Source organism: Panulirus ornatus, chromosome 35 (assembly GCF_036320965.1).
Source record: "Panulirus ornatus isolate Po-2019 chromosome 35, ASM3632096v1, whole genome shotgun sequence".
Taxonomy (NCBI): domain Eukaryota; kingdom Metazoa; phylum Arthropoda; class Malacostraca; order Decapoda; family Palinuridae; genus Panulirus; species Panulirus ornatus.
The window spans coordinates 1,061,741-1,084,913 of NC_092258.1; the positions used below are offsets into that span (position 1 = coordinate 1,061,741).

A 23,173-nucleotide genomic window follows, 5' to 3' on the forward strand; every position below is an offset into this window, starting at 1 on the left:
ATTATGCATTATACTGTATGGGGAGGGAGTTTTGCATTTGTAAGGCAAATCATTCAAGTTGTTCATTCTAATGTTTCTACTGTATCATACATATCACTTATTTATCTATATCTTATTTATTATACTTTGTCGCTGTCTCCCGCATTAGCGAGGTAGCGCAAGGAAACAGATGAAAGAATGGCCCAACCCACCCACATACACATGTATATACATACACATCCACACACGCACGTATACATATATATACACAGAGAGACATATACATATATACACATGTACATAATTCATACTGTTTGCTCTTATTCCTTCCCGTCGCCACCCCGCCACACATGAAATGACAACCCCCTCCCTCCGCATGTGCGCGAGGTAGCGCTAGGAAAAGACAACAAAGGCCACATTTGTTCACACTCAGTCTCTAGCTGTTGTGTATAATGCACCGAAACCACAGCTCCCTTTCCACATCCAGACCCCACAAAACTTTCCATGGTTTACCCCAGCACGTCAACCCCAGTATACCATATCGTTCCACTTCACTCTATTCCTTGCACATCTTTCACCCTCCTGCATGTTCAGGCCCCGATCACTCAAAATCCTTTTCACTCCGTCTTTCCACCTCCAATTTGGTCTTCCACTTATATCCAAGTTATATTTTTTCTGTTGGTGTCAAGTTATAGGGCTAAAAATCTTAAGGACATACCTTTATCTAATACATGCATTTCAAAATGGAAAACATGCTACGTATGACAAAGTTTTGCTTGACATAGTGATTAAGACACAAGTGTGCCTCTAATATCTTTAATGTTTCCCATGAAGTCAACTCATCACCACTCTTCAGTTATCTAATTTGCATATTCTTCCCAGCATCTTATTTCAACAGGGGATTCCATAACTCCTACTAACCATTCTAGAGAAATTAACTAATCTGTTCATACGAAGATAAATTTGCATAAATGCTGAAAAGCAACATCAATTCATAACCATAAAGTGCCAGATATGTTGTAAATAATTACAAGGGAACAAAGGTCATTGCAATCTGCATACTCGTCAGTGGACTACTCATTAATATAATGAGGTACTTGCACTGCTTTTTGTCTAGCTACAAGTTAAATGTAGTCACCAAAAAATTATGCTAATCTCATTAATGTTATATGCTATTTATCTTTACCCAATATATATGTTTTGTAAATATGCACTCACCATTATTCACCACTTCTAAGTTATAAAACTTGCAAAAAAATAATGTTTCCCTAATCATTAAGGAAATTATGCAGTTACATTCCCTAAAAGCTAATCACTTTGACACCTCAACAGGGGATACCTAAAGCACAATTATGGAGGTTCCATTGTGTATATTTTTTAAGTTATTGTGATAACAAGAATATATCCACAGGGAGTAAAACAGACACAGAGATACACTTGTTTGGGAAGGATATAATGGTCAGCATAAACTATAAGTAGTGGTGAAAAAATAACAGCTTCAATACTTTAATAAACTAGCTTAATATTAAAGGCTCTTGTGCCTCAAATAACCACTAAATCTTACAGTCTTCATGAAATATTAAAAAAAATCTTTTCTGATATAATGTGTGATAAAAAACTTACCATCAAGTGACTCCTCACTAGATGATGAAGACGATGATGTCTCCTGAGCAGAAGGAGGTGGAGGTTCTGGCTCTGGCTCAGGGTCACTCATCCATGCCTCCTCTGCTGGGTCTACATAGTCAGGATCCCTGAATAACATAGATCAAATACACTGCAACAGATCTTGTGGAAAGCCTTTCAACATATAGCATTCTAAAACTGTAGCTACTTTATTTCAGTGCTGTAGTGTAAAGTATTTCATAAAGTATTCATTAGCAGTTATCATGGATGTCAAATTTGATCCTTAAACATTTTCAATGTCTATATGTCTTTTGCAGAAACTCTGAAAATCTTATCATCCTTCAACAAACAAAACAGATATTAACATACCTCTTCTCAAAATCATTCCACTCATGTCTTAGCTTTGTGCGTAATCTCTTGGTAGCAGTTAAAAGTTTGGATTCCCACGGACTTAATTCACTCAGCAAATTGCATAAAGCATAATGCAACTTAACCTCACAGGTTGGACGTTTCTTTCCTTCATCCTATTTGAAATACAAAAGCTTCTTTCAGCTTCAGTAGACACAAGTATCATGTGTGAAAAGCATTACGTTCAGTGATTTATGTTACTGTTCAGTTATGCTTAAAATGTACATAGTATCAATGAAAATTATCCACTTTTAGAATACGTTTTTATTTCAAAAAGAATCTATACAGATAAACTTTGACTCATTCTGATGAGCTCAGGATCAGCCAAGAGATTAAAACATTACGAACTTTGATCTCACCTCCACCTAGCCATCGACTGTAATTCCATGGTAAAGCCACACGATGAATTTGAATCAGCTGATATGTTTTAATCGCAATCTGCTTTCCAGTAACGACATGGCAACAATATCTTATAATAAAGTACGAATAACTAAATACCTGCAGTACAATGATCAAGGTAGTCTTTCACATGACACATTATATAAAATGCACTCTTACTATTTCAAACGCACTGAACATCGATGCTTATCAAATATGAATGTCATCTTAATAACAAATATCCCCTAATACTGTAATTAACATAAAAATATATTACTTACCTTTGGTTTCTTTGGGTTACCTTTTTCCTCATCTCCACCTGCTCCTTCTGGAAGATCTCCAAACTTTTGGATTAAAGCCCGTAGTTGCTCCACAGACATGACTACCAGTTCAAAATCTTCCAGTCGTGGTAGGTATGGATTGGGGTCATAAATAGGTGGAAGTTCCTTTGGAGGCATCGGAGAACTTACTTTACTTTCATTCTCGCTATGCAATGCATTCTCGGTGTCTATCCCTTCGCTCTTTACATAGCCATTGCATGAGTGGGGTTCCGAATTTTCACTTGTCTTCCCATTACCATCTTCAGATTTTTTATGCTGCTGTTCAGATTTAACATAAAACTCTCCTTCTCCACCTTCGTTTTCTTCTTTAACAGTCACTTCCTTTTCTTTCACTTCATTTTTTACCTCAGTTTTAAATAAAACGCCACATTTTTTATTTTTATCTACATCATCCATACCTTCCAAGGTTTCATCTTTGATTTTCCCATTCATTAGAGATTCACTTATCAGATCATTCACTTTTCTATCACAGTCTTTTTCAAGTTTGATCTTTTCCCCAGGTTCACAATCCCCATTAGGAACTACACAATTATCCCTCTCACTACTAAGTCTGTCAGCATCACAATCAGTCCTTTCTTCTGATGTTTCTCTTGCAACATCACCTAATTTTGATCTTTTGTTTGTTGTTGGAATGTCATCTGCACTGACTGCCAACCTTTGCTGAAAAACATGTCCATACTGAGGTTTCAATAAATGCTGTAAATGTATTAAGACAATCTGATGAAAACCTTAACAGATGCCTATGTTGTACAGATAAATACATTATATATATAGGTGCTACCACATGTCTCTGGATATGAAATAAATGTGCACAAAAAGAGTAATCAAAGCAACTGGTAAAACTCCCTCAACCTTTGGGTTTCCTGGACAGAGAGGAGGATATGGTCATGCTCAACAAGTATGTTACTAAAAGATAAAACTGTGGTGTTTTGAATTTGAATAGAGAGAAACATGTGACACTTAGAAAGAGATATAGGAAGAAATTGCATCTTGACTCTACAGAATATGACTTGGTTACTGTTCTCATTACCAGATGCTGAACTAGTCCAAACTGAGATGAGATGTGCTCAGTGCAAGAAAGAGAATGAGTAATAGAATGAGGTGGAGATGAAAAGTGAAAGAAGTTTGTACAGAAGAGTCATCAGCCTAAGAGTGTATTAGGTTAAAAACTGAATAAGGATCATTCATGAGAGAAGAAAGACAGTAGGCAATAGGGCAGAACTCTGAAAGACCCACTACTGATACAGTAAGAGGGAAAAGCTGCTCCATTAACAACTATTGCAATGAACTGGCTAAGGGAAAAAGCTATGCATGAAATAAGGAAGATCAGAAAGCAAAGATCTCAGCTACATTCTGTCAAGTGCTCTGGATTTGTCTAAGACATTTCAAAAGTTACACTAAAATCCTTGAGAGAAGACTAGAGGTGTGTCACACAAGGAAGATCACTAGCAGATTTTGCACACGAAAACAATACTAGTGATCAGAAAGAAGGAAATGGGATTCCTAGTATTAGAGAAAGTGAGAGTTAAGGAGCATTTCATAGACTGGAATGAGATTAAGTGAGAGTAACAGGCCAATAGTTGAAAGGGCAGAAAGGTTTCTATGCTTAAGAATGGGGTGCACACTTTCAACAGGAGGAAAAAAGCATATCTTTAGACAGAAATGAAATTGGTTAGCATGAATTAGAACCAGCTCTGAAGCACACTTCCTTAGGACTCAGGGATATGCCATCTGAGCCATTCACCTTCTCTGCTCAGAGGTAGGAAAGTACTCTGATGAGCCCACATGAAGAAAATATATGAGACGGCAAAAGTTCAGCGGAAGATGGGAAAGTAGGACCGGATACAAACTCATCAAAAGCTTAATTAGAGAAAATTAAAGTACCAAAAAAGGGTGTCTGTATCAGTTGGAAAGTTAGCTACAAACTGATCAGACTGGAGTGGAGAAAAGGCTGACTTCAAGAAGTTATTAAAGACACTTTTGATTAAGGACCAAAGAGATATGTCAGCAAACAATGAGGAGGGGGTGTAAGTTTGTGATGCCTGGGTAGTGTCAGGGTATGCTATCTAGGTAATATGCCTTGCCCACTTGGAGCAGGAAAAGTTTTCAGATGATACAGCATGAAGAAAAGATTGAGGGAATAATTCAGTAGTAAGAGATGGAGAAGGACTAGACGCAGAATCATCAAAAGTTGAATCAGAAGAAATCAAGGTATCAAAAGGAGCAACTATATCAGTCTGAGAGTTAGCTATGAAATGTGGGGTAAAGGCTGAATTACATAAGTAACTGGAGAAGCTTTTGGTTCAGAACTAAAGACATTTGTAGCAGATGGAGTGCTATATGTTTCTTGTAGCTTGAACAGTGTCAGGGATCTTCCATACTATGGTTTGCAAGCATAACCAGGTCACATAAGAAAATATCAAAGACGTCCAGGGAAAGAACTTCTCCATGGGGCACATCAGTGTCAAGCTTCTTCACCTGCAGTCAGGTCCAGTGGATGAGACCAGTTTTCTGAGAACTGTGGGAGCTCCACAAATGAGCAATCTGATGTGTAAATTCTATCTTTTCTCCTATCATTACCTCATTCCCAATTCCATGGGGTGGAGCTGGAAAGTAAATACTTAAGCAAAACAAACTAACCTTTTCCTTGGTATGAACAGCTCGATGTCCTTTAAGAGCAGCAATATTCTGGAATGTTTTGCCACAAAGCTCACAGGTTGGTTTCTGAAAAAGCATATATATCTATAGGTGTACTAACAGTATACAGTAATGCAAAAACTGAGGATGTAAAGGGATAAAAATACATGTATTTATTTATTTATTTTGCTTTGTCGCTGTCTCCTGCATTTGCGAGGTAGCGCAAGGGAACAGAAGAAAGAAATGGCCCAACCCACCCCCATACACATGTATATACACACACGTCCACACACGCAAATATACATACCTATACATCTCAATGTACACATATATATACACACACAGACACATACATATATACCCATGCACACAATTCACACTGTCTGCCTTTATTCATTCCCATCGCCACCTCGCCACACATGGAATACCATCCCCCCCCCCCTCATGTGTGCGAGGTAGCGCTAGGAAAAGACAACAAAGGCCCCATTCGTTCACACTCAGTCTCCAGCTGTCATGCAATAATGCCCGAAACCACAGCTCCCTTTCCATATCCAGGCCCCACACAACTTTCCATGGTTTACCCCAGACGCTTCACATGCCCTGATTCAATCCACTGACAGCACGTCAACCCCGGTATACCACATCGATCCAATTCACTCTATTCCTTGCCCGCCTTTCACCCTCCTGCATGTTCAGGCCCCGATCACTCAAAATCTTTTTCACTCCATCTTTCCACATCCAATTTGGTCTCCCACTTCTCCTCGTTCCCTCCACCTCTGACACATATATCCTCTTGGTCAATCTTTCCTCACTCATTCTCTCCATGTGCCCAAACCATTTCAAAACATCCTCTTCTGCTCTCTCAACCACGCTCTTTTTATTTCCACACATCTCTCTTACCCTTACATTACTTACTCGATCAAACCACCTCACACCACACATTGTCCTCAAACATCTCATTTCCAGCATATCCACCCTCCTGCGCACAACTCTATCCATAGCCCACGCCTCGCAACCATACAACATTGTTGGAACCACTATTCCTTCAAACATACCCATTTTTGCTTTCCGAGATAATGTTCTCGACTTCCACACATTCTTCAAGGCTCCCAGGATTTTCGCCCCCTCCCCCACCCTATGATTCACTTCCGCTTCCATGGTTCCATCCACTGCCAGATCCACTCCCAGATATCTAAAACACTTTACTTCCTCCAGTTTTTCTCCATTCAAACTTACCTCCCAATTGACTACATGTACAAATGAATATTTGATAACCAAATGAACGAATAATGTTTTTTCGCTATCTGAAGAATAACAAACATGCCTGTGATATTCTAGACGATATGCAATTTCTTTACTTCCCTAGTAGATCTCCTGTCTTTGCAAAGTAAACAATAACTTCATTTACAAAGATCAACTACGTAGCTGTCATGTAAAATATAGCTTACCATCCAAATCCAATCCCATTACTCCATGGTTTACCTTGACCATTTCATGTGCTCTGATTCAGCCAATGAAAGCAGGTTGTCTACCCCCACGTTAAGGCTAATGATATTTCTTATAACAAAGTTTAACAAAGCTAGGGATACGATTGTGAATCTGATGCAATGGAAGCATTTTGTGTATGGAAGTGGAGTGAATAGATACGCTGATCTCACATGATGAATCAACATGGTGTGGAAAGAGGAAATCTAAGAAGCATTTTGCACTGGGCATGGGAGGTAAGGCTAACTAATTTTCAGAAGTTGTATGAACCTGATCAAACCAAAGAAATTGGATATGAGTAAAGCTGATACATGGGTAAAAAACATATGGAGCAAAGAAAGCTGAAGGCAAACTAGGGTGTCTAATGTACAGTGTGGAATCTGGAAATGGAAAAGCATCACAAAACAGCTCTACAATTTGATTATAGCTATAGAAAACAATAATAGATGTGCTTCTTGGAAAAACTTCATGAACTGGTTATAAAAAACAAGACAAATTCTTATAAATGAAGAAGTACAGCCCAGTGAAACAATTAAATCAAACTGTTATAAAAAAGACATTTTGGGATGAAAGTTCATTAATGTACATGATTATATATGTACAAGAATCATGCACTATCTACCTTTTTCCCTCCCCGTTTAGTTCTAGGATTCTTTTGTTGTGCCCGAGTGAGGCCCTCTTGCTGCGATGGAGCAGGACTGTTACTGCCTAACCCCTCATCGTCTTCAACATCAGCCTGAGATGTCACGCCATCAGTTCTTTCATTACCCCTCTCAGAGTCACTTTCAGAAGAAGAATCTATTACTGATACCCAGGATCTTTTGCCTTTTGGTTTGCTTCTAGGTTCATCATCCGAAGACAAACCCAAGTCATCAAACTGATCATTGTATCTGGCCCGTGGACGCTGCCTTAGGTTACCAGGTCTGCTTCGACTATTAACACCTACTTCCTCTTCAGGGTCTACAGCTCGACTTCGACCTCTGCCTCTTTTTCTTTTCCTTTTCTTTCCTCTTGAACCCTCCCATTCTGCTTCCTCTTCATATTTCTGCCATGAAAAGATTATAATTAAAAATGAAATCATACTAATAGTAAACCTTAATATTGTAAAGACGATACAGAGGTTCACAGATTATTAAGAGGACTGGATGCTGGATTCTGTTTGTAAGTCAGTCTGTTCATAAGTCAGAAATTAAAAAAACATAAAAGTAGATTCAAAATCTATACCTGACCTTAATAATATACTGGACATTATATTTCAATGTAAACATTAACACTTAATGAAAAAAGATGTAGTTTTGTGGTTTGTAAGTTGTGAGTGTTTGATTGTATGTCAGACAAGGGATTAAAATATTGTTTTTTGGAGATTGTTCATAAGTAGGGGTGTTCATAGGTTAGACTCTTGTAAGTCAGGGACCCCATATAATCATCAGCTCTAGCAAGTATCACAATTATCATACATAATAAGCAAACCTTTTCACATGCTATGAGCATGTTAAGAATTGTAGAGCTAGAAATGAATATAACTATTCTTCCTATAATGCTGATCTGGTGATAATGGGTAACAGAAGGTAATTTAATTCATTTCAAAGTTTATTCATATTAGTCATAAAGTACACCAGTGATGGTATAACTAAAATAACATCAAATCCTTTTGGCAAATGAGACGATCCATATACCATAAACAAATAAGACTGATCAATAACTTCCACTTATGATAGAACTTTCCTTATAAAGAAAGGATTTTCTAGTCCTTCAAGATAGCTAAGACTCTGATTCAAACTTCTTATATTTGTCTGCCTTTCCCACTCTAAGTGAAGTACCATCACAAAGAAATGATAACTGGCCTCATTTGCAAACATTCAACCATTAGGTGTCATATTTCAGTATAATAAAACCAGAGTAGTACTCTGATTCACCCCATCAACCCATCCCCATATACCACATTACTAAAATTCCTTCCTTCTAATTCTTACCCTTGTAAAACTTAATTACAACCTCATCTTCCTGAATGATAATGCCGATACCCTAATGCCTCTTTCACTCTATCCCTCAATCTGTTCTCCTCTTTGTTAGCCTCTCACTTATCCCCTCAATATACCAAAACCATTACAGTACACCTAGATGGGTTCTCTCAATCAGACTACCCTCATTACTCTCAGACTGTTGTTCCTTAAATAATTAACTCATCTAAAACCACATATCATTCTCAGATATTTCAAATACTATCAGAAAATGAAGAGGCATGACTTGATTTTCTTAAAATGTCTTACTGATACTTATAAGGAATATGCAAAAATTGAAGAAGTGAGTTTGAAAAAGGGGACTCTAAAGGCAGTGTATAGTCCTCTACTTACTTGTCTAAATTTTCTCATCTTTCTCCTATGCTCTTTGATTTTTTCTATTGGTAAGATACTTCCTTCAACAATTTCCTCCACCTGAGGGGTGATCTCAGGAGATGGTACTCGTGCACGTCTATAGATTCTCAGGTCCTGCCCACAGAACTGTGGGAAATGAAGGTATTCATTGCCATCACGATCCTGTCCAAGGTAATATTCCCGTTGGTCTGCCTCTGTCTGCTCTGCAATAACCTCTTGCACAGTTTTGTGGTTGTGCTGTAAAAGAATATTTTTTTTTATTTTTTTTTATTATACTTTGTCGCTGTCTCCCGCGTTTGCGAGCTAGCGCAAGGAAACAGACGAAAGAAATGGCCCAACCCCCCCCCATACACATGTATATACATACATCCACACACACAAATATACATACCTACACAGCTTTCCATGGTTTACCCCAGACGCTTCACATGCCTTGATTCAATCCACTGACAGCACGTCAACCCCGGTATACCACATCGCTCCAATTCACTCTATTCCTTGCCCTCCTTTCACCCTCCTGCATGTTCAGGCCCCGATCACACAAAATCTTTTTCACTCCATCTTTCCACCTCCAATTTGGTCTCCCTCTTCTCCTCGTTCCCTCCACCTCCGACACATATATCCTCTTGGTCAATCTTTCCTCATTCATTCTCTCCATGTGCCCAAACCACTTCAAAACACCCTCTTCTGCTCTCTCAACCACGCTCTTTTTATTTCCACACATCTCTCTTACCCTTACGTTACTCACTCGATCAAACCACCTCACACCACACATTGTCCTCAAACATCTCATTTCCAGCACATCCATCCTCCTGCGCACAACTCTATCCATAGTCCACGCCTCGCAACCATACAACATTGTTGGAACCACTATTCCTTCAAACATACCCATTTTTGCTTTCCGAGATAATGTTCTCGACTTCCACACATTCTTCAAGGCCCCCAGAATTTTCGCCCCCTCCCCCACCCTATGATCCACTTCCGCTTCCATGGTTCCATCCGCTGCCAGATCCACTCCCAGATATCTAAAACACTTCACTTCCTCCAGTTTTTCTCCATTCAAACTCACCTCCCAATTGACTTGACCCTCAACCCTACTGTACCTAATAACCTTGCTCTTATTCACATTTACTCTTAACTTTCTTCTTCCACAAACTTTACCAAACTCAGTCACCAGCTTCTGCAGTTTCTCACATGAATCAGCCACCAGCGCTGTATCATCAGCGAACAACAACTGACTCACTTCCCAAGCTCTCTCATCCCCAACAGACTTCATACTTGCCCCTCTTTCCAAAACTCTTGCATTTACCTCCCTAACAACCCCATCCATAAACAAATTAAACAACCATGGAGACATCACACACCCCTGCCGCAAACCTACATTCACTGAGAACCAATCACTTTCCTCTCTTCCTACACGTACACATGCCTTACATCCTCGATAAAAACTTTTCACTGCTTCTAACAACTTTCCTCCCACACCATATATTCTGTAAAAGAAAAAGGGCATAAAATAAGCCATTTATTCATATTAAGTGGATGATAAAGAATCCTACTTTCATACCATTCATTTGAATTCCTTACCAAAATCTTACAAATCTTTTAAAACAACCTATGTCACGTATGTTACTCCAACCTTCAAGGTGGGATGAGCAAACACATATTCCATCTACCACTGTCATACCGTTTAGTGTAAAAATCAAAACTAAAAATCCTTTTCCCATGTCTTTCGCTCAGTTTTCATGTCAACTCAAAACCACCATACTTGTAAAGAATTTGCAAAGCAAAGCTATCCTTTATTCAAAGGAAGAGTGACATCTTTTTTTTCTTCTTCCATTAACAAGGTTTCTCTGCTTTTCAGCCAAAGAATCCCTAACATCTTTTGTGGTAGCTTTCTTTTGTCTTTGTTTTTCAGTCCAGCAACAATACAGCCATCTCTCCTAAAGACAAAGCTTCTCGTTCTGATGTTTTTCACTTCAAACTTAACAATGGACGACTGTGACACTCACCCCTTTCACACTTCTTACTAATCTGATGCCCCTCCCTTAATCCCTTTCTGCATTGTCCTAAAAATTACTCCTCTCCCTGGACACAGGCAAGGCATATGGACTAGATGGCATCCCTTTTCGAAGTTTGAAGAAATATCTTCTGAGCTTCCACATGCGCTTGCTTGTCCTTTGTGCTGCTACTTTAGAATCACAACTTTTAATTCACAAAGTAAACATACTTATCCTTGATCATCATATGCTCACTTCATATGAGTTTCAGTAACATGACAGAAATACAATCATATTAATAAGGGAAAAATCAAAATCATATTAAGTGTACTTAACAAAAAACAAAAAATGAAAAAATTTATATTCACATGCTGGAAAAACACTAATGAAATGGTTAAAGTATAAAGGCTAATTAAAGGCACAAGTCTAAATTTTTAATATGTTACTAGCTGCACACCAGTAGTTTATATGAAGATTGTATGACACTATAAATTTTCCAAACTCATTTCATAGAATCTATCAAAGAGAAAAAATTATACAGGTCCCACCTAACCCAAGAGGACCTTGTAAGAATAACATGAACACTCACAGTAGCACTATAAGGTTTACAACACAGGTTTCTTATACCTATCTTAACTTAAGATACTTAAGGCCCACTTGAGAATTCACAACAGGCAGTATGATTTTTTCAAATTTTCAAGGTAAAGCTTCAAAACAGCTTGCAATTAGACTTGCTGGGCAAATGTCAGATTATCCTGTGAGACTACAGAAAGCTCATGAAAAAGAAGATGCAACAGAAACAGGGTTAAGAATTATGTTTCATGATAAAGAAGATAAAATATGATATAACTTTAATAATATCAACCAGTCATTGCGTTAGGCTTACAAAATGCACCTAAGTTAAGTAAACTCTACCAACCTTCTTTTGTCTTAATGAAGAACCAAATTCCAGACAGAGGCAATTCTTTTCTAAATGCACATAAGAGACAAAAATATATAGCAAAATATACCAATTAAACAATGACACTCATAAATGAAAGAGGACAATGACACAGTAATGTTGACACAAAAATTCTAATAAAATGTTATCATAAACAGGTATAATAATCACTCACCAAAAGGAAGTCACAGAGGGACTTCAGCAACCACACACGCTGATGGTATGTCATTTCATGAAAAAGTTGGCGATCAAAAGGATTTGTAGGCCCACAAACTCGCCAAAAATGAGGCTCAATACCCATCTGATCAAATACCTGTAAAAAAAAATACAGTACATTTAGATGTAAACATTTAGATGACAGCTCTAACTATAATAAGTTCAATATTACACAGAAATATTAAATTTAACTACAGAAGAATTTGTACATCCAACACAAATGAACACATCTCTATTACTTCACAAATCAACCTACAGTGTGCAGTGCAACAACAGTAAGTTTTGTAACTTTAGCCTAAATTTCACTCTAATATACTGGACATGGGTTGAGGTGTGTAAATGATGTTTGTAGGCTGTATGCACCTAATCCACCCCATTCATTTGAGAATGGATTGGTGATAACAGACAGATAGATGGTTTGACAGAAAATCTCATTAATGCACACTGCAACAAGCTGAATGACTTTTCCAAGGCATTAAGGTGTTCAGAAGGTTTATGCACCCCTTCATATTCCAGTTATAGTGCACTAATTTCCACAGTTTAATAGTGAACAAAAAAAATTTACTCTACGAAAATTTGTCATACCTTATCAAACATAAGTATTCATGATGTTTTTGAACATCACAATAATGCATTATAGCATATCTTTAATCAACCTAGGAAAAGAACTCATGAGAATGGATAATGACCCTGTGCTTGCCATAATTCAATTCAAAGTATCACTCAAAAGTCAGCATAGTTAATCATACAGCCTTCAATTTTGGGGGAAGTTGAATTTGGATGATATTACTGCCTGATCCAATTCATTCTATCAAGCCAATGACCTTTTTCAGTAATCAACCTAAATTAACACTAATTACCTTATGAGGATCACAATTTTCCCGGTAATAGCACCTGTACCACAGGAGGGTTTTATGAGCTAGTTTCCGAGCCCAAACCTTATAAGGCATGTAAGGCTTTTCATTCAACTTCTGCCTTTGCTGAGGTGAAGACAAAAGTGAAGTAAGGAGCATGGCTAAGGTACGTGAGGCACGAGGCATTAGCAACATGCGTTCCAGTTCATATTGTGGTACTTCATAGATGTTGAGTGTCTTCAAAGTTAAATTAATAAAGTGGCCAATCTGGGGTAACTGGAAAATAAAAATAATTTCAGAAAGGTTCTTGTGTTTATCAGTCACTAGACATATTATAATCATTAGGTAAACATCATAACCAAATCAAGTGTATACAATTAACATTTATGCACTACAACCGATGTACTTGGGTTATATTGGGAAATACTCTTTCAATTTCACAGAGAATTTCATCATTATGATAATATGTTTTGATATACCTGAAATGCACTTAAAAACATTGTATCAACTAAGTGAAAATTAATGAAATTAAGTTCTAATCATTCACTGGAAGTGACAAAGAAGCAAGAGCAGACTTGAAGCACTCATGTAAGTCTGAAATTTTGCTTGAATTTGTTTACCTGATAAATTTGATTCATCTTTCATAAAAGAAAATAAAAATGTTTATGCCAATCCATAATTCTTCAGAACCAATCAAATCAACAGCAAATTCTGGAGAAAAATACACCTTTTTCACACGGAACCCTACCCCTTTTCAGTAAGCCAATTTGAAAGCAGACTGGAGTACCCTTACTCCATCTCTTAAATGGTGCCTCCTTACTTAGTAATGGTTAACTCTTCACAATGACAAATCAATGGTTAGCTTACCTCCCACATTGCTCTCATGTGAGAGTGGACTGGTTCTCGCATCAAGTCCTTCTCCCATTCTATGACCTCTTGTTCACGATCTCGCTTGGCCTGTCTCATGGCCTCCATTCTTCTTCTCTTCAGTTCCTTTTCACGCTGAACCCTGCACCCACGAACACGATACATGACATAGGAGAAAAAGTTGTCACCTGGATGTGAAAGAAATGAAAAAGTTATCCATTTGACTCATGTTCATCTCTAAACCATCCTAATCACTAGTGCAGGTATTGTTTCCTTCTTTCTTCCTACTCTGAAATTCTGACTGCCTATATTACCAATAAGACTTTCAATTTCTACAAACTCCCATCATATTCATCAAAAAGAAAAAAAAAAAAATCAGATTTACCTTTCTGAGGGGCCCCAGCAACAATAAGAAAGCCAGCCACATCCTCAAGATGGGATCACAGATAAAAAGATGCAGTGTTGTTTTGTATATATTTTTAAGGGGTTAATGCAAGACAAAGATCGAGTATGAGTTCAGTGTCTTCAGTATGGAAGTTGCATCTTGAGAATGAAAGGTATTGTGGTATGTTGAACTGGTGATTACAATATTGACAAGATGGCAGGTGTCCAAAACATTTTTGAGAAAACATAACTTGTACTAGGGAGATTAGTTATTCCAAGTGGTTGGTCTGCAGTAGGGGTGTATGATGTCAATATGGCTGTTAAATATGTCTACTAATTGGGTGATGAGGGAGGTAAATGAAAGCCATGGAGAGAGGGGCAAGTATGTAGTCTGTAGGGGATGAAAGGGCCAGGGAAGTGAGTCAGTTGTTGTTTGCTAGTGATACAGCACTGGTGGCAGATTTGAGAGAGGAACTGCATTAGTTGGTGACTGAGTTTGGAAGAGTGTGAAAGGAGGAAGTTAAGAGTAAATGTGAATAAAAGCAAGGTCATGAGGTTCAGCAGGGTTGAGGGACAAATTAGTTGGGGTGTGATTTAAATGGAGAAAAATTGAAGGAAGTGAAGTGTTTCAGGTAACTGGGAGTGGATATGTCTGTGAATGGAACCATGGAAGCAGAAGTGAGTCATATGGTGGGTGAGGTGTGAAGATTCTAGGAGCAATGAAGACTGAGTAGAAACAGAGATCATTATGTGGGAGAGCAAAAAGGGTATGTTTGAAAGTAGTAGTTCCAACAATATTATATGCAAGCAAGACATGGACTATAGATGAGGATGTTTGTAAGAGGGTAAATATGTTGATTTGAAATGTATGAGGGTATGTGGTGTAAGGTGATTTGATTGACTAAGTAATAAAAGGGCAAGAGAGAGATGTGGTGATAAAGAAAAAAAAGTGTAGCTGAGAGAAATGAAAAGGGTGTGTTGAAAAAGTTTGAATATCTAAAGAGAATAAGTGAGGAAAGGTTGATAAAGAGCTGTATGTGTCAGAAGTGGAAGGAATAAAGAGAAGGTGGAGACCAGTTTGCAGAAGGAAGAAAGGAGTGAAAAATATTTTGAGTGATTGGGGTGTGACCATGCCAGAAGGTAGAATGCATGCACAAGATAGAGTGAATTGGAACTATGTGATATACAGGGGTCGACATGGTGTCAGCTGACTAAATCAGGGCATGTGAAGTGTCCAGGATAAACAATGGAAAGGTCAATGGAATGGTTGTAGATAGGGGACCTATCAATTAGAACATAATTCAATAATGACAACCTACCATCTACGCGCCCTACACCCACATATACCTATGTAAATTCCTCTATCGAAACCAGGTATTCCCAATCACAGTCCTTTTTTACCACAAAACCTCACAAGCTGTTCCCCCTTTTATTCACAGTGGGGAACCCATTCTTCCCAATTATACCCTCAACTGCCACATCACCCACTCTCATATTCATATTACCCATCACTAACCTCTTCACGAAGCCTAATATCATGAATTTTCAAGTAACATTCATGAAGAAAATATTCATTTATTAAATGCAGTATCTATAATGGTTCCTAAACATCCATCAAATGTAGGGAATATGAACAAACAAATATTTCTGTCACCATCTTTCTTTCCATTCTCTATGTCAGTTTTGTAAAGCCGACCATACTTTGCATCAGTTCAGTCTCAACTGCTCCCTTTCTAGCAATCTCCAAAGTGTATTCATAGATCATTTCAAACCCATCATGTTTGGAAAACTGCCTGTGGTGAGAGTATAGGTAAAGCATCCAAGGTGCCCAGGAAAGTGAATAATATAGACTTGATGATGATATGCAGGGTTGAGGCAGGTGAGCTTCACGTACATGTGGGTCAGTCACTTGGATTAGCTTTCTCTACCATTAAAACAATACTTGATAACAGAAAGGATAAAAAGGAACAGCCAGTCCACCATGTCATAAGTTCAAAGACTGGTTTTAGTGCATTACACATGACAGCTAGAGTAGATGTGAGCAGATAAGGATACTCTTCATCTGTTCCTGGCACAACCTCACTAAAGTAGTAAACAGTAAACATATATGGATAACATAAATATAAAAATTATATAAAGAATTCTGCTTAAACTTTAAAACAGAGATAGAGCAGTTGTATTCTGCATTCATTCTAGAAGCAATGAATGACAAACACAGGAATCTGTATTTTACCATTGACAGAAATCTTGGCAGTTTTGTTCCGATGCGTTTGAGTAATGTCTTCAGGTGGTTGACCAGAAGTTTTCTCCAGACTGCAGAGCTCCCGCACCTCCCTGCATTATCAATTTTGTATTAATGTTAACTGTCATGTCACCTACAACACACTATTAATAAAAAATCAAAAAGTATGAAGCAAGAAGCATTTCTAGATATGTGGACAGAACTGGAAAACTTAATTCACTCTGTCATAACACACATAAGGTAAGGATTCATGTGCATACTTTTGGAGCTTTATGCATCTGATCAATACCTATGTAAAGGGAATGGTTATAACATTTGTCTGCTATCATATTTCTCCTTCATTTTCCTTAGCATACAATATAACACAAAACCTATGCAATAGCTTATACTATATTCTCAGTTGAAAATTACTTACATAATTAACCATTTTCTTTGCTTATGGTATGTCAAAGCTAAACCAGAATAACCATCTATCACGACAAATCTAATCACTCTAACTTTGAATACATTAATCTTCCACATTTTCATATACTTAATCAGAATCTAATAAAAAAAGTCATCATAACTAAGTTTAACAAGACCAACAATCCAGAATCTTTCAAAATCTAGTGTAAACATTATGAAATGTGTTCCACAGGAACAACATTTAGTCTGAAAGGGATGAGAAGGCCTGGGAAGTGAGTCAAATATTGTCTGCTGATGATAAAACACTGGTGGCATATTCAACTGAGAAACTGCAGAAGTTGGTGACTGAGCTTGGAACAGTGTTAGAGAACAGAATAAGTGAAGAGTAAATGTGAGTAAAAGCAAGGTCATTAGCTTTACCAAGATTGAGGGACAGGTAAGTTGAGGTGTGAGTTTGAATGGAGAAAAACTGAAGGAAGTGAGGTGTTTTAGATACCTGGGAGTAGAGCTGATGGCAATTGAGACCATGGAAGCAGATGTGAGTTAGTGTCAGTGAGGGGGGTAAAGGTTTTGGGGGCACTGAAGAATGTGTGGAAAGAAAGATTACTAAGTGGGAGGGAAAATCAGGTATGTCTGAAAGTACAATGGTCCTAAAAATTGTTTATGTATATGAGGAATGGGCTATAGTTGAGGATGTGTAGAGGGCAGATGTGTTGGAAATTATATGTTTGAGGACATGTGGTGTGAGATGGTTTGATAGAGTAAGCAATATAAGGGTAAGAGAGAGATGTGAAAATAAAAAAGTGATTGAGAGAGGTGAAGGGCATGTGCTGATATGGTTTGGACATGTAGGTAAAATGAGTGAAGAAATGTTAACAAAGGGGAAAAACATTTTAGGAGTGAAGGGAACACAGACGGAGGAAACCAAACTGGAGATGGAAGGATGGAGTGAAAAAGATTTTGAGTATCAGGGCATGAACATGCATGAGGGTAACATGGAATGCAAGGGATAGAGTGAATTGGAATGATGTGGTATACAGGGGTCAACGTGCTGTCAATGGACTGAACAAGGGTATATGCAGTAACCTAGGTAAACTATGTAAATGTCTGTGGGGCCTGGTTGTAGATAGGGACCTATGGTTTCAATACACATGACAGCTAGAGATGGATATGATTGAAAGTGGCCTTTTTTTTGTCCATTATCGATGCAACCTCACTAATGCAGGAAGTGGCAATAAAGTATGAAAGAAAAAGAAAAGAATTAACAACATTAAACTGAAGAATCAAAATGTACAAAAAAAATGCTTCTTCAAATTCTTTAAAACATTAATCATAACTATAAAAAAAACATGAGCATGAAAGTTTGCAGTGGTTTTAGATAAAGAGAAATTAAATGTTTGTGAAAGAAGGATGAAAATAGGTGAGCTTGGAAAAGAGGTCTGTGTACAGAGATACTCAGAAAGACAGTGAAGAGCTGCAGAGGGTTAGAGTTTATGAAACATGGGGAATGGGAGATGAGTAGGGTAGTAGGATAGTAGTGCTTACAAGTATGGGTAAGGTGCGAAGCAGGTGGAAGACGCAGGTGTATGAGAAAGGATACTAAGAGGTGGAATGAGAAAGTTATATTGCTAGTGAACGAGAAAAGAGAGAAAAAAGAGAAAAAAGATAAAATATCAGAGATTCATTCAGAATAAAGCAGTAGGAAGTCAATAAAAAGATAAGCAAGCTGAAGAAGAGTGCATACAAGAGATGGAGAGAAACAATTGATGAACTTCAGAGGGAATAAGGAAATGTTTTGAAAGAGAATAGATGGGTGCACCTGTGAAAAAAGCACATGGGGAAATGGTAACCAGTAAAGCTGAGATGTAAAAGGAATGGAAGGAGAATTCTGAAGGACTCTCAAGTTCATCAAATAACAGGCTTGCTGATGTGGTGTGCTTGGGATAAGGTGGCAAGGAGAGTAAGAGTCCTGATTGATGGTTTGGTGAAAAAAGGAAGCAGTGGAGGCCTTACATAAGATGATGTGTGGCAACAGGAGTGGATGGGATTACAACTGAATCACTCAAAAAGAGGAAATGACTGTGTTCTTGATTGGTTAATTAGGCTATTCACCATTCATATGGCTCAAGGTGAGGTGGCTGAAGACTGGCAGAAAGTCTCAACAGCATTCTTATCCAGGTACATTTGAAGCAAAGGCCAATGCTCACATTACAGAGATGGCCATGACTGGGCATGCTTTGCTGTGCCATGTCAGTCAGTTAATGAATAAATATCAAGTGAATATATCTAGTATGCTGTATGGGAGACTGGTGATTGAGAGAGCACTGGCTGGCACAAAAATATGATTGGGGAGAAGCAGTGTGGCTTCAAGAGATGTAGATGTGTGGACCATGTGTTTTTTATTTGAAGAATGTACGGCAAAAATACTTGAAGAAAGTGAGTGAATAATATGTTGGACATTAAGAATCTGGATAAATGATTGAGAGAGCACTAGCAGGCACAAAAATCTGGTTGGGGAGAAGCAGTTTGGCTTCAAGAGATGTAGATGTGTGGACCATGCATTTTTTGATTAGAAGAATGTATAGCAAAAATAATTGGAGAAAGTGAATGAATAATATGTTGGATATATGAATCTGGAGATATCACATGATAAGAGCTGAGAAAGAGACCCTGCGGAAGGTGCTAAGAATATATGAAGTAAATAGAAAGTTACTAAATACAGAGGAATTTTTACCAGGGATGTTAGACAATTATGCAAGTAAGAAGTAGGGCGAGTGTCTGTGTTAAGGATGTGTAATGTCACTGTAGTTGTTCATCTGATTGCAGATGGGTGGTGAAGGAGGATCTTTATGCAATGGGTTGATCTATGGTCTGTAGGGGGAGGGGGTATGGGAGCTGAATTAGTTTGTGTTTGAAGATGATAGGACTTTAGTGGCAGACTCCAGAGAGAAACTCCACAAAATGGTGACAAAAGTCTGGGTAAGTGTGCAAAGAAGAAGGTTGACAGTCATTGTAAACAAAAATATGGTCATGAAGTGCATCATGGGATAACACAGATGGTCTAAGATTAAGTATGAATGGGAATGATCTGTGAGAAGTGGAGGGCTTTCTGTCCCTAGGAGTGGACATGAACTAAAGTGAATCACAAGCAGTAGAAGGGTCTAATGTGTTAGGTCCACTGAGTGTATGGTAGGAGTAGTTGGTTTCTGTTTGAATACAAAGTAGTCCTGAGTGTCGTTTGGAGGTGGATCTTGGACCATGAATGTAAAAAAAGGGAAGTGGGTGAACATGCTGAAAATGAAATGTCTACGGATGATGTGTAATGTCAGGCAAGCTGATCTTTTACAGAATGACAAGATAGACAGAGGTGTGGTAGGAAATGTAGCCTGATTGACAGAGATGATCAGGTTGAGTTAAAACAGTTTGTACAAATGAAAAGTAAACAAAATACACTAACACGATTTACTTTTCAAAAGTGAAGGGAGCAAGGAAAGGGGTAACTAAAGAAGATGGGAGGATAGAGCAAAAGAAGCCCTTGCATATGAAGGCCTGAACATTCATGAAGGTGAAAGGCACGCATGGGATAAAATGAAATGAAGAGATGTGGTAAATGGGGGCAATTTGTTGTTAATGGATTGAAACAGGATATGTGAAGTGGTCTCAGTAAATCATGGAACAGGCTGTGTGGTAGGCTCTAATTTCTGTGCATTATACATGAAAGCTAAAGAGTGGATGTGTACAAATGAAGCCACTGTTCATCTGTTCCATACACTACATAACTAAGATGGGAGAAGTACTCATGTATAATAAAATGACTAAAAGAAACATACTTCGGAAGAAGTGCAATCTTCTGTTCCATCATGTGTTCTAGCCGTAGGCCTTTTTTGGAAATAGAGTTGACAGGTCCATAGTACCTATATGCATTCTCCAGCATAGTTCGAAGGTCACCAATTAAATTTGTGATAGTCTTGTAATGTCCAGCTAGCAGGTCCTCCTTGACTGCAAGAAGATATGATAAAACAGATATACATTATAATTCATTCAAATTATACCACAAAATAAATCAACAAACCTTAGAAAAGCATGTTATAAAAGAGTGTTGCTATTCATTTTTTTTCATACTATTCGCCATTTCCTGTGTTAGCAAGGTAGTGTTAAGAACAGAGGACTGAGCCTTTGAGGGAATATCCTTACTTGGCCCCCTTCTCTGTTCCTTCTCTTGGAAAATTAGAAACGAAAGGGGAGGATTTCCAGCCCCCCCCACTCCCTCCCCTTTTTGACGCCTTCTATGACACGCAGGGAATACGTGGGAAGTATTCTTTCTCCCCTATCCCCAGGGATAGTTGTTCATGATACATTATAGCAAAACAGGAGGTAGGAAGGAAAACAATGAGGGTGAAGACTGGAAAGGCATCTGGAGTGGATGGAATTATGGCTGAAATGCTAAAGTATGAAGGAGAAAAAGTGACAGAGTGGATGCATCTTATATGTAATTCAGCACGGAATCAGGTTGTGCCTGAGGAACGGGTGAAAGCTATTATCATTCCTTTATTCAAAAGAATAGGTGCTAAGGATGCATGTAGCAATTATAGGGGAATAAGTTTGTTAAGTATATCAAAAAAAGCGTATGCAAGAATATTAAGTGAAAGAAGTGTCTTCATGTAATAAAACCCTATCAGCACATACATTCACATGAAAAGTTCCATTCTCATTTACTCTAGGCATTCCCCATTTACCAACTATCTTGCCAATTTCATCTTATGCCACCTTTCCAATGGAAAGACAAACTAATAACAGTGATAGTTCTTTAACAGCAGAATTCTATATATACTAAAAATTTTCATAATTTTCATACATTAAGGGTAATGAGGATAATGCACTAAAACATATCCTTAAGCTGTCTGTTTTCTGCTGCTTCTGTTATGGTATGGCCCTTCAGTTTTAGAATCCAATGTAATCAGTTTCTTTTTCCTGAGAATTAAACCACCATAAAATAAAACTAGTTGAAAATAAACATAATTTCATTTATGCATGAAAGCTTAAAACACAGAAGGTTTATAATTTTATAAGGGTCACAAAATCAAGCTGACAATAACTCCTTTTAATGCACATGATTCATGTGTGAACATGGACAAAAAGTATGTAAATTCTTTACATGAGTGTAAAAGTGAACAGCAATTTATTCAGGGAAAAATAATATTTCAAAAAAATTATGTATATGCAAGTGGCCTGTTAAGGCTAAGACACTAATGTTTAAGAAGCAGCAATGGAGTTCGCCACTTATGGAGACTCCTTTATGGTTACCATACCCATAAGTGAGTTCCTGAAGAGAAAGGTCATCAGAGATAGAGACAGATAAAATGGACAGGATGTATATAAAGGAACATACTGAAAATAAATATGAGAGATCAGTAAAAGTAATGCAACATGAAACAATCATGTTGTTTCATCAAATTCAGACACCAAATAAGATTTTTTTTACTCACTTTTTTTCAACCATAATGGCTTCTTCACAACCTCCAAGTAATCTTTGTTTTTACCTGGATCCAACTCAATGGGTTCCATAAATGGAGCATTACTTCCCTTCTGGTAGTCTGACATTAGCTCTACCAAAATTCTGTAAGAAGTGAAATTGTACATTAAACTGGTAAGTGTAAAACATAAACAAATCAAATATATGAAACATATTTCCATTCTAAAGGTTTCCTTTCATTTATGGTCAATTATGCATTGTATCTTTGTGCATAACTTGCAAGCCATTTTCTAAATTAATAACTTTTGGCCTCTTCCTATGCCTTTTACCAATAAACTCACTGATATATGTTTACATCCTTTATTCCCAATCTTCTGAAAAAAAAAAAAAAACTACAGACACTTTCAATTTAGTCTTCATTCAACCTAATCATTCCAAAATTTGTCAACTCCTCTTTTGCCATAATAGCACAAATATGTGCTCAAACTGAATCAATTCCTACACTCTATTTCTCACATTATTCACTTTTATATTCATTATATTCATAGTGGTTCCAACAATGTTGTATG

At 37.7% G+C, this 23,173-nt stretch overlaps 1 protein-coding gene across 2 annotated transcripts in view; it reads right to left on the reverse strand.

The window, feature by feature from the left end:
- The window catches only part of LOC139760054 (uncharacterized), a 38,303-nt gene that overhangs the window by 6,398 nt on the left and 8,732 nt on the right, over nt 1–23,173 (reverse strand). Inside the window, exons 4-15 of one of the 2 annotated variants that reach the window (XM_071682819.1) lie at nt 22,618–22,748; nt 20,962–21,130; nt 16,718–16,818; nt 14,101–14,288; nt 13,240–13,509; nt 12,339–12,476; nt 9,206–9,463; nt 7,474–7,896; nt 5,370–5,453; nt 2,670–3,407; nt 1,972–2,126; nt 1,603–1,730 (exon numbers count right to left, since the gene is read on the reverse strand). In XM_071682819.1, coding sequence (XP_071538920.1) covers nt 1,603–1,730; nt 1,972–2,126; nt 2,670–3,407; nt 5,370–5,453; nt 7,474–7,896; nt 9,206–9,463; nt 12,339–12,476; nt 13,240–13,509; nt 14,101–14,288; nt 16,718–16,818; nt 20,962–21,130; nt 22,618–22,748 — 2,783 coding nt within the window. The remainder of the gene's footprint in view (nt 1–1,602; nt 1,731–1,971; nt 2,127–2,669; nt 3,408–5,369; nt 5,454–7,473; nt 7,897–9,205; nt 9,464–12,338; nt 12,477–13,239; nt 13,510–14,100; nt 14,289–16,717; nt 16,819–20,961; nt 21,131–22,617; nt 22,749–23,173) is intronic. The other variant, XM_071682820.1, reaches the window with a different exon arrangement.